The sequence below is a fragment of the Grus americana genome, chromosome 7, assembly GCF_028858705.1.
Source record: "Grus americana isolate bGruAme1 chromosome 7, bGruAme1.mat, whole genome shotgun sequence".
Lineage (NCBI taxonomy): Eukaryota > Metazoa > Chordata > Aves > Gruiformes > Gruidae > Grus > Grus americana.
Window position 1 is genome coordinate 7,191,993 of NC_072858.1, and position 12,893 is coordinate 7,204,885.

The following is a 12,893-nucleotide window of genomic DNA, read 5'->3' on the forward strand; positions in this document are numbered from 1 at the left end:
TGCATTAAATACTTCTGCCTAAAACCAAGGCTGCCTTCTGAACTTCAGTTGTTGAAAGAATAATTGAGACAACTATTTAATGCAATCTTTGTCTTGCAAAAGTTTCCTTATGTAGGTTAGACACACCTTGTGGCAGGTGGCAAGAGGACTGTAATATAATATCATACCATCTTTGAGTTTATTTGTAAGTTTTGTCTGACACGAACAATACTTTGATTTTGGATGGTAAATCTATCTTTTTGAGCTGCTTGAAGTAAAACTCATGTGCCTTAGAAAATTGTTTTAACTGTGGGTTGTAAAATTTACTCTTAAGAAATTACTACAATATATTTTGTTATCCTGATGCTTCTTTGATCTTAATACATTTTGGTGACACTCAGTCACTTGGGTTTTATGGTGAAAATGTGGTGCTAGATCTTTACCCTAGCAATAACAACAAATTACTTTGTAAATGTTGGTCACTTGTTTGCCTGTGTGAACCAGAAACTTCCAATAAAAAAACCCTATATATGCAAATCCTTTTAATGCCCAACATGTAGTGTTTTGCTTTCTCTGACATAAACTCATTCCACCTGCCAACAATATTTAATCTAATTGCAGAGTTCTGTTTATTTGGCAAGGTGTGACTTGATGTAGGATAATTTTTATTTTTTTACATGCAGAGATGCAAATGTAGCCCAATGTAAGCAGGAATGTTGGTTTGTGTGAGAAAGCAGATAATCTTGAAAACCGAAATGGCAGGCAAATGCAGTGTCGTATTCCGGACAAGCCGAGCAACTACTTTGCGTAAAAATGCAACAGTTTAATGGCAAGTGGATTGCAGAGTATCTGCATGCCAGAGCAAGCTGTTTCTTGCAAGAACCACTCATCAACAGCAAAAGCAGTAAAACTGTCAGATACCAAATAGTAGAAGTGGAAGCATCTCAGGGGACTGGTGCTCTTGCATCGTTCTGGCCTTATCGGAGTTTGTCTCCTTTATGCGTGGCATTCACTGCAGAAATTCCCTATATTATTTTTTCCCCCTGTGTGCTTATCCCTCAGCTTGGCTGACCAGCTGGCCTCAGCTGAGGTCGGCAGAGTGGCAGGTGCCCGGGTGTCCTGAGCTGGGTGTCTTGGATGCTGCCGCCCAGGTCACACGGGCACACACACACTCCCTGGTCATCCTCTGCGTGACTTCTGCTCTTCCAGCCTGCAAGACGCCTTGTGTGGCGTTGGTGTTTGTCACCACATGTGCTCCTGAAGGTCTGCTTCACAGGTTTTCACCTAAAAAAAAAAAAAAAAAAAAAAAATCAGTGGTGGCAGAAGCTTTATGAAAATGTGGGTGGGCTGTTAGATCCTGGGTGAAAAGCAGGGAACGTTGCCTGCTGAGTAGTAGTACATTTAGATGAGATGAATTGCTTGTCATCAGGCCATCAGCCCTTTGATACGGGGCCTCCTATATCCCAAGGCATTTCTGGTTCCCTCCTTACTATGTGTGTAAGTAAATGATCCTATCTTCAGGCTGCTTCAGTTATGGAAATAGTCTGAGCAAGGATTGCCTTCCTTTCTTGCAGTCAATGTCGGACCAGTTTCTCTGCATAAGTAAGACTGAGTTTTGCCAAGTGGAACTTCCAGTAATTGAGAATTAAATTTCCCTAATTCTTGATCAGAATTTTGGATTTTGTGTGCTTAAATAAATAAATGGTTAGCTGCAGAAAACACAAATGAACTTGTTTCCTGTTGTCTTGAGGTCTGTGAAGTGTGTAGTATACAGGTGATTTTTCCAAGATGCTTTAGTTGGAAACATTTTATTGGTGATGGACATAGCCCACTATGTTGTGGTTTAAAATAATGACAGCTGTTTTAGTGGGTAAGTGCTGAGTCATTCAGATGTATGAAGTACGGTGGATACACAGGCATATGCTTTCAGATTAAACATATCTCTTTTTAAAAGGAGTAAAACTTTATTTGCATTCGGCACTAGTGTTTCTGACTTACCTTATTCTTATGCACTCTGATGAAGTCATTTAAAATCAAGTACTCTGCCCATTATGTATCTTTTCAGCAAAAGACACTGGGAAGTACTTTGAGCACTAACAATGAAAATGCACTGAGGCATTGAGCTGGCCCATGACAAAAGTAGGGGTTTTTTGTGCAAGTACAGTGAAATGTTTTCATTTTAGTTAGAATAATCTCAATAATTCCTTTAGAAAATGACAGAGAGCTGAAAAACAGTTCTTTGCATGTTGCATCCTCTTTTTACTCAGAGAAAAAGGGATCTATTGGGTTTTTTGTTTGTTGGGTTTTTTTGTCTTGACCAGAAACAGTTGAATTCACGAACTGTAATTTTTATGTTCGTTTAAGTTAAGTGAGAATCAATCTTTTTCTGAGTAAATAAACACTGTTTGCTTGCATCATTTCTGTTTTAAATCAAACAGAAGTGGTAGAGCTAAATCACCAGAATTTCTTGCTTAAATTCCATCTGTCTAAAAGCATGGGATTAAATTTGGAGCCAGTTGCTGATAGAGTACTTAGGCTCTTGAACACTCCAGAGGGTTTGGGTTTTTTTTCCTTCTCTATTATGTCTAGAGATATGCATGCATGTGTATGCACGCATGTGTATTTTTTTTTTTTACTATTATGAGCAATTATTTTTTTTACAATGAACACGACTGAATTGAGCAGTCACTGGTGTTGGTAGTTAATTTGCATGGTTGATGTGTGGCCTCCAGGACCTGCAGATTTAGGGTCTTCACCATGCAATGCCAGAAAGCTTTCCTGGCTCATATTAATCCTTACAACTTCTCAGCCTTCTATCTTGTCAGCTCTCAAGCCAGCCGGTGCAGTGTATGAAAATACCTTCTCACCTATTGTTTCCTTGGAAGAATATGCATTGGAGGCAGGTTACTGTGAAAGCCATTCTGCTATTTTGAGGACTGCCAAATCTCTGGGAACTGAGTGCCTCGTACCATGTCACTGTCAGTTGCCATCTGTTCTTAAAAATATGTCAGCAGTATCTGTTGTGGACAATCTGTTCCTTCCTTGCCTTTTCCTTCTTCTGTCTCACGTTTACCTTCCACTTGTCCCCTGTGATTATACGGAGTTTTGCCATCCAGTGGTGAGGAGTCTGTCATTTCCTGCCCCAGCTCTATCTGAAACGTTAATCTGATAAATACAGATGCCTTACTCCAAACTTCAGATTAGGTTCTGAACTTCCTTATTTGTCTTTTAGAAACAGTTGTGTAACTTCCAGCATTTCTCCCGATTAAAAGAGTAAAGTAAAAGCCTGAAGCTGAAGTGGCTTGTTGTGTTTACCTCGTGAGCTTTGCACGCAGTCAGGGTGGTATAAAAATGCATCCAAGTAGTGCTTTGACGGACCGGTAAAACTGAACTTCTGACTGTGGGCAGAGTTATGTACTGGGTACCACCTCACAGCAGTTCTTGATATTTGCACTTCAAGGTAACTTTACCCAGATTGTTTTGTAGATAAATTTTGCTTTCCTTCCAAGGTACACTGATGATTATGTTACCTTTATATAGTGCTATATTGTAATTGAACAGTATGCCAGTCTGTAAAATAGAACTTTTGACATCATCATCAGTGGCTGCTTTTTTTGTATAAACTTAGTAAATCAGATTGCTAATGAATTTATAATTAGACTTTAGTAATGTACTTATGGGAGGCTGGGTTATATATTCCATCCATGTGAAGAAGCCCATTTTTGTTACACTGTGTGTGTGGGTGTTGCCTGACTCGCTAGCCAAATGAGAAATATTGAACCTTCTTCACGATTCATGTCTCAACTCTTGTACGACAGAAATAACAGTCAAATTATTCACGTTAATTTGAAATTAGTTGATTCCCTGAAATAATTTCCATAGTTGCACTAGTTTCTCACTTTATGTAGAAGACAAATCCCCCTCCTCTGTTCTGCTTATAGAAAAGATGAGAAATAGAGTGGGGAAATGGAAACTGGGAACTTGCATTTCTTAATTCTTTGCTTACTAAGTATGTTAAATCACTAGTGTTTCTTAAAGTCCACATGGGTCAACTGCATAATCTGTTACTATTGACAGTCTGTTTTTTAAAGAGGAGACTTGGACTGGCCATTTATCTGATCTCTAATATTTATAAAGGGGAAAAAAAACCCCAAACAAACCCACAACCAAAAATCCAGTGCTGTAGGCGGTTATTCATCAGTTTTGCTGGGGGAACATTGCTTAATTGTGTGTGAAATAAGCCTTTACTGCAGTGAATCACATGGAATTGAATCGGATCAAATGAATGATCAGTATTAGAACTCAGACAGCAGAAATCAGAAGTGTTAGAAATGTGTGCATCTTCATGTTGGACATCAAAAAGATGGCTTTTGACTTGAGGTAGAGGTCATGATATTGCCAGAATTGTCATTAAAAACGACATTGTCATAAACAAGCGAACCTAAGAAAAGCATCCTTGCCTGCAGGTTTTTGAAAGGGCTTGTATTCCTGCAGTCATTTTTAGTTCCTTTCCACACTACACTGGGTGCTGCAGACCCTGACAGAATTGCAGAAAGAGATAAGTAAATATGACACAAATGAATATCTCTTTACTAGATGGAAAAAGTTCTTAAGGTTTCTTACTATTAAACAGTTTTGATGGTCCTTAGATACAATGTCTTTTTGTTTTGTAAACACGTAGAATGGAAATGGAAACATGACCTACATCTGCTACCCTGCTCTAAAGCAATTATAGCAGGGTACGTTATGGTGCTGTACGGCTTTGAACGGTTTTGAGTGCGGACTTTGAATAGGAAGACACAGTCAATCTTCAAATTAATTGTACTTTGGCTTGATGTCTGTTTTTTGTAAAAAGTTTTAATAGTACCCTTGTTTAGTGAGGTAGACCTGGGCATCACATAAATTGTCTGCAAGGCAAAGTAAACAAATTACATTTTCTTTAGAAAGAACAAAAACTGGTTTAAAGATTCAGAGCACTTACATGAATAGCATGTTAATTTGTGTAGGCATAGCCGTTCTCCCTTTTCATTTGGCAGGTGTGGGTGAGATGCTACAGCATGTATGCTGGCATTTTGGCAGTGAGCATGTGCCTGGGAAAATGGAACTGCCCATTCAATGTAGGAACGTAAGCTTTACTGCATGTATTGCTGATTGTGCCAGATGACTATTCATAAACAGATTAATTTTGTGTTCCTCAAGCAAAGAACTGTTTCTTTCTTGTGAGCCATTTCTGAGTTGTCTTGAGCCAGCAGCGTGCCTTCTGGTTTCATTCGTATCTTCAGTCAAAGAATGATAATTCAAACTAGTTTTCAAACTGAAAAAACCCACATCACTTTGATGTATACAGTTTCTTGCCCACAAGTTCATTGAAATGCCTAAATACTAGATTTCAAATAAGGGCAGAGTAATTTAGTATACTGAGTATTTGCTTGTTTTGTTTGAAGATGTCTGTCTTACCTGTCATCCTTTCTCAAATGTGTTTTCTTGTTACTTCTCATTTCTCTTGGTGCCGAGATGTCCACTGTGGTGTGTAAGGACATTATATGACATCTCTGACATCAGCTTTTAACAGCAGCCATAGTATTTTATGCGAAAAAGTAGTCAGCTCAAAACCAAGCTGAAGATGTTAAGCAAATGTGACTGCATCACAATTTGAGAAACCTGACCAAACATTCAGTGCTTCTGTGGGCAGACACACTATATAGTTATTACTGGAAAACTGTTCTTAACCCTGTGAGTGGTACATGAGAACAACTCTAGGAGAGGATTTACGCTGTCTCCCTGTATAGAGTGTCTTAAAAACCCAAAACAAACAAGAACTGAAGTGACAGTTTGATAGGGTTCAGAATGGGGAGTGAAGGATCCTCTTCCTTCCTGGAAAACCTTCAGCTATCAGTATGTTTTTCTTTCTTTCAATAGCTTCTGTAATATGTCCCTCAGGTAAGGTAGGAGTGGTTTTTAAAGACCTAATATTTTCTGAGGGGTTGTAAGAAGTAAATGTTATGTTTAATTCCACCCCTCCCCAGCTGAATGTACGTGTTATCTTTTCTGGACTAGGACCAAGAGTGAAAAATGTCATCCTAAGCAGTTTGTTTAGTTTTTTTTAATAATAGCTATAGCTGAATAAATACAGATTTTTAAATGCAAGTTCTGTTCTGGTGATGGCCATTTAATAGAAAAATCTTAGCAACATTATTTACTCATTTGGTGCCACACACTACTTTTTCATTTATAAAATCAGTTTAGTTTATATAAAGCTAGTCCCACTCCAGTTACTGTCTTATTGATGTGAATGTAGAGATGTGGAGAAAATTCCTGTGCTCAAACAAGTAATTAATTTCAGTCTAGCAGTTTTGAGCAGCCATACAGTGACACCCTAATGAACAGAAAACAGATGGTTTTGTTTTCCCCACACAGATTACAATAATTGATAGATGAGCTATGAAAATACTATTATTGATTTCTGTTTGGCTTGGGTTTTTTGTTAGTTTACAAGTCAAGCAATAATTGAGGAGAGTTTGGGTTTGGGCTGGCTTTTTGTTTATTGGGGTTTTTTGTGGTGTGCTTTGGGTTTTTTGTCTTTTTTTTTTTTTGGAAACAAGCTAAGTCAGGTAGTATGTGCTTTCCTGTTAAATTCTTGATTGTTGAAGCTTGATGTGAAACACTGTCAGGAGAATAAGGAGAATAAAACATGAGGTAACTTCTCATGCTGATAAACCAGTTAACAACAGGACTCTGCATTCCAGAGGTTTTTGTTTGTTTTTTTTAAATGAAAAGTGCAAACTGTCAGTGAGAGAAGAGCGTTGTCCTGTGTCAGGCTATGGTCTCTTTTTGTCTGACATGTTCTTTGAAGTAGAATTTTCCTTTTTCTTTAATCTTAGAAGGTGTACACCAAGTCTTTACAAATCAGAAAGTATAAGCATATTTAAAGTTGAGGTTAAAAAGGAGTGAAGCAGGAATACATACTGCTTAGAAATGCAGATTTCATTGTATGTTACTTGCAACAAATTATATATGGAACTATATATGAAAGGGAGTCCTTGGAGTTCATAGCCACTTTTATACATTGTTGGCATTTTGAACTAAAATTTGTTTGGCCACCCCTGAGAACTGCATCTGCAATAAGATTAAAAACTTACAATCAAAACAAGGACTAACCATATATAACCTTTGGCAACAGCATATGGAATAACACTCTTTATTCCTTTGCCAGTTTTGTTTTCCTTTCTGAAACGTCTGCTCTGTATTGGTGTTTGCTGCGAAAATTACCCACGTGTTCATTAAGCATATTAAGGAGAGAGGCAAAAGCAGCTAGTTTAAAGGAAAAAAACCAAAACCTTTTATAAATTTAGACTACTTAATAGAGCAAAAAATCAACATAAATTCTAACTGTTCTCTTAGGGCCCCTGGTGAACATCCATACAAAGGTTGAAAAATCTGCTTTGTAAAGATAAGAGCTTTAAGTTCCAATAACGTGGTTGAGGTGCAGCGAGGCTTGAGTCTTTGTCATGCCACAGATGCTTTGGCTTCAGAAAAATCTTTGAGCTTTTTTCTTGCAAGATCCCAGTCACTGCTGCATTCTCCATCCTCTTCTGGCTTGGTGCTGTCAGAGAGGAAAATGGTGGAAGGGAAGTTTTGCTTCTCTTTAGCAAGCAACACTTTGTCCTTGGGTGTGTATAGTTGTGTATATGTATGTGAACAGTAGGAACTGAGGCAGCTACCCCCCTCCCTCTGAAAAGACCATAGCAGGAAAAGTGGGATGAGTTGGGCTAGAGGCGGAGCACTGTATGTGGGTGGGTTGGGATGGAGAGGGGAATAGTGGAGGAACACAGAACCCCAGCTCCACTTCCAGCCCTGGGTGTGTAAGTGCACTCCTGAATGCTCTAATGCGGCTCCCTGGCACCCCTCCAAATAAATATTTATAAAAGAAACAGTGGTTAGTGCTTCCCATTTTTATGGTTCCCGTCTCAATTCAACTTAGCTTGCTGCAGAACAGACCTTTTTAGCTTCTTTATTTCCTTCTTGGGGAAAGACAGTACACAGAAACAGCAGTGCTCTCACTGTGGGCTCTGCAAGGCCTATCATAAAGTTGGCATATTCAGGTTTTGTGCAGCAAAGTTTTGCTTGAGACTACAGGGTAATGCTGAATGTTGGAGCACTGCAGTAGTTGTTTTTTTTTTTTTTGTGGGCCTAATCTGGAGTGCAGGACATCAGATGGGGAGCTCTGTCTGAAGACATTGCTTCGTAGTCCCTCCAACTCAGTACCCGGAATATCTGCCTTGCCTTAGGTGACCGAGCAAAAACTGAAACATGTTTTCCGTGAAGGAAAAAAAACCTCCCTGGAGCTGGAGGATATGCCACTGCCAGCTCAGAGGCAAAGCGACAGCTTAATGCCACCCTGCTGTCTTGGAGTAAAAGCCTGTGGGGTGGTCGGAGCAGATACCGCAGCACTTGTTGAAATTTGATTACAGATTCTAGGCATGACAGTTCTTTCAAAACGAAGGTCTGCTCTTTAATAAGTGTTTTTATTTGCATATGTTAAATGCTAGTTTGTTTACAGGCATACTGTATTTCTGACTGAATGCACCTTTTGCTGGGCACTGACACATAGTCCTAGGCAAAAACCAGTTACTGAAGAAAACTGTTTTTGCTGGAGGGAGTTATAGCAGAAACTCTGGAATGATGTGTGGCTTGCTTTGTGTGGACTTAGTGTATCAAATTCTTTGTAGTTTTTTGAGTTTGCTATGAAAGCACAGCCCATGCTGTTCCAGATCTTTCTCTTCTTCAAATTACAACCTGACTTTTACGGTTTCTTGCAGGCCAGCCCTCCAGATCTCTATATTGAAAGATTTAACGTAGCTCTTGGACAGTATATGGGAGCATTGCAGAGCATTGTGCCTCTTTTCATATATATGGTAAGTTTTAGAAAATTCTTTTCAAATAAAGTATATCCATACACGAGATGCTGACTGAAAGTGAAAAGAATAAAATGCAGCTGTAATAACTTTTAACTTGCAGAACTTACAATTCATGCCTGGTTTTGCTACCTGCATAACAATACTGATCAAGTTGTGTGGGGAGAGGAAGGGGAAGTTGTGCTTTTAAATGTAGAGTTTCACAATTTGTTTCTGCCCTAATATTTCTTTCCTGGGAGTGGGGGGAATGGTTTTTATTTTGATTGTAGTAAAGCCTTCCCAAACAGATGATTATTTATATCTTTTTGAACAGAGATAGTTTATTGGCTTGTTATATGTTGGCGTGGTAGTTTGGGCAGGCTACAAAGACAATTGTTTCTTGCTTTTAAATTGCACAGATTCGGACAAGACAGAAAGAAATGTCTCTTGGAAATGGTTGTGTCCCTTGATAAAGCAATTTAGAGCGTTGACTGGATGAAGACAAACTTGTGTTTGTAGCACTGTCGAGCATACTTGCAGAGGTTCAGAAACCTTTGGCTATAAGTGCTTGTCGTGCTGATTTTGTAATTTATAAAGTCTTCTATGCCTCTGAAGAAGTTTATAATTTTCATTGTTTTTGTCAAAGTGCCAAGACTTTTATTGCTTTTTTATGGTAATTAGTAACTTAACCTTGAAATTTGCCCTTCTCCCAGAAACCGTCCTTGCACTGGCATCACTTAGAAATAAAAAAAAAGGAAATATTTGTTGGGAAAGAAACTTTTTTTAAGAAAAAAATATTTAAACTGATTTAGATCAAATAAATCGCAGACTCTTCAAAATTATTCTCATTGGTAGCTTCCCAAAGTTTGGGAAGAGTACCTTTTAGGATGTCCTATGTTTCAGTGAATGCACCTGAAACCAGGTAACTTGCTACAGTCTTTCAGCGTAGTATCACCATATAGATCTGCTGCATTAAAAACTAGGAAGAGACTTTTCCCCCTATTGTGTTCAGCTATTTTTAGATGCCAGCCATTTTTTCACCTATGTGTGCTTCACTTGTTTGCTTAAACACCTGCTTGCAATAATCTCATAATTTAATATCCATTTACAAATGGAGATAAGCTGTTCAGGTGTGTACTTTTATTGAATGCTCAGATTTATTACAGAGGTTCTTCCATCATATATGTCAAAAGCTATCCTTAACAATTAAGGCTGCAGTAACTAACATTGGAAAAATGTTCATGATAAAACCTGTCTGTTTAGATGTCTATCTTTATAAGCTTTGTCTGTATGACCACACAAGATATAACTGCTGAATAATTTCCATATCTTTCTTTGTACACAGTTGTGATGTCGTCTTTTTATCTTCAAATGGGGAGTGCTCTGTATCCCATCATTTCTTTGTTAGAGTTTGAGTCTAACTGATATCTGAGCATAGTAAAAATGGTTAATGAGTAATAAACAGACCTGTAAAATGAATAGTTAGATAGTTTTGGGGTTTTTTTAACTTGAGAACAAAGAAAAGTGAAAGTACTCTATCGTTTTAAAAGGAGAAGCTTCTTTAAAGCATGACCAGTGACTTATTCAAGCAGTAAAACTTTATTCTTGCAAACACTTTCTCAGTTAAGTGACTTAACTCAAGTTAGGCCTGAGAGTTATCGTAGAATCACAGAATGGTTTGGGTTAGAAGGACCTTTAAAGGCCGTCTAGTCCAACCCCCCCTGAAATGAGCAGGGACATCTTCAACTAGATCAGGGTACTCAGAGCCCCATCCAGCCTGACCTTGAGTGTTTCCAGGGATGGGGCATCTACCACCTCTATGTGCAACCTGTGCCAGTGTTTCACCACACTCACCATAAAAAATTTCTTCCTTGTATCTAGTCTAAATCTACTCCTTTTTTTTTAGTTTAAAACCATTACCCCTTGTCCTATCACTACAGGTCCTGCTAAAAACTCTGTCTCCATCTTTCTTATAAGCTCCCTTTAAGTAGAGTTCGTGACTTCTGTGTTAGTTCCTCTTGCTGCCAAACACAATGCTGATTTGGCTCAGCTGTATGGCTGGTTTTGAAGGCTAATGTCAAATTAACTCTCATACTTTTTCTCTGAAATAATTTATTAATCAGTGTTGTGTATGATGTGGAAAATAGAGAGGTCAGGATGAAAAATGTTCTCCTCTCTTAGTTTTTTTTCTGTATGCATTTGGAAGTACTTTGATGTACAGCTACTCTTGCAATTGTACCTTGTAGCGTCTAATCAAGTTCTCTCATACAGCAGCAGCAGTTTCCTTTATTTAGACAAGAAAATACAATTAAAAAACAATTGCAAGAGGTGAAAGCCTTATTATTCTACAGTATAAATTATAGCTTTGTAGTTACTTTAATAGATACTTTCAATGTATTTTTAAGTGAAGAGGACTAAGTTGTTGAACTCTGCCTTTTTATCAGAGATGGCAGGGCTTTTCTTTTTTTGGTAGTGATATAATTGCTTTAATCAGGAGTTCCCAAGGCTGTTGAGTTGCACTGATAAACTTTGTTCTGAAAGGATAATTAGATTGCTGCTTAGGAAAAGTTTTAATATGCATTTGTATACTTAAAAATCTACGAAGCCGAGGAAAATCTAAAGGTTTTTTGTACAACTGGAAGATGTTTTTGTTACTTGGTGGCCAAAAAAGGCATAGTATTTTGCCTTAGACTTAGTCCTGTGTGTTTTGATATCAACAGCAGCACTTTTTCTGTCTCTGTCTCCTGATACGTGCCAAACCATATTCTTGTGTGTGAATGGTGGGAATACAGGAAAGGTGTTGTCTTAACCTGCTTGTATATGGTGACCAAGGTGTGTTTCAAAGCTTATCTTGAGCCATGGTTGAGAGCTGACTTTGCAATTGAGGGAGTTTTCTTTTTCCTTCTCTTGCTAGGAGCACTGTCGGTTTTCTTTTTCACCTAGTGATTGATTTTTATTTTTTTTTTCCAGTCTCATGCTGCTACAGTAGACTATTCAGGAAAGTACTTTTGTCCCTCCAGAATTCTGTGGGTTTAAGCTCCTTCAAAAGTTCCGGGATGTAACCACAGATAAAGCAAATTAAACTGGAAGTCAGCTTAGCACATAGTGCTTTATTCCTAAAAATAATTCATAGAATCCTGGAATGGTTTGGGGTGGAAGGGACCTTAAAGATCATCCAGTTCCAAACCCCCTGCCATGGGCAGGGACACCCTCCACTAGCCCAGGCTGCCCAAAGCCCCATCCAACCTGGCCTTGAACACTTCCAGGGGTGGGGCGTCCACAGCTTCTCTGGGCAACCTGTTCCAGTGCCTCATCGCCCTCGCAGGGTGGTTTCCTTATGTCTAATCTAAATCTACCCTCCTTCAGCTTAATTATTAATATCCCTAGTGAATAACTGTTTGCTTTGTAAATCTAAAGGACGTTATTCTGGATGCTTACAGATTGTACATATTGCAGTATGCTGCACACATGAATGAATAAAAATCATATTTCTACTTCAAGAAAATGTAAACCAGCATTTAGATGATATACTTTTTTTATAATAGGTTCTCAATTGTTAATTGTACTTAGAGATGTAACTGAAAATCTGTTCTCTTCTGGCATGAAATGAGCTTAACATTTGTGAGCCCTGTGGTTTTAGGATATTTATGAATTTTTTCATTTCCTCTAAACTATTACTATTCTTGCTGGGTGGTATTGCACTTCATTGCTTATCAGCTAGAGGGCATTTTGTGTGTGTCTGTATACACAAATATATGTGAGTGTGTGTGTACATATATGTGTGGATAAGTGCTTTTATGTACTGTTTTTTTTTCCTCTTTCAAGTACTTATTGCTCTCCTCTTAATATTAGCACAATTATATCTTAATGTTTGCCAGATTGCTTTATGATATGGTGGTTTGTAGAAGAAATGCTTGTATTGTGTCTGACTTTCTCAGGTATCAATACCCGCTGACCTTTTACGTGTCAGACCTTTAGGTGACTCGACACACTTTTCAAGAAATACTAGTACAGCCTAGG

The 12,893-nt window shown here is 38.3% G+C and overlaps 1 protein-coding gene across 2 annotated transcripts in view; it reads left to right on the top strand.

Annotated features, from left to right (window-relative positions):
- CACUL1 (CDK2 associated cullin domain 1) overlaps nt 1-12,893 on the top strand; it is a 52,098-nt gene that overhangs the window by 12,766 nt on the left and 26,439 nt on the right. The window contains exon 4 of one of the 2 annotated variants that reach the window (XM_054831780.1): nt 8,799-8,894. The exons of the other annotated variant lie outside the window; for it this stretch is intronic. Within the exon in view, the coding sequence (XP_054687755.1) occupies nt 8,799-8,894 (96 nt within the window). The remainder of the gene's footprint in view (nt 1-8,798; nt 8,895-12,893) is intronic. 2 annotated transcript variants of the gene reach the window in all.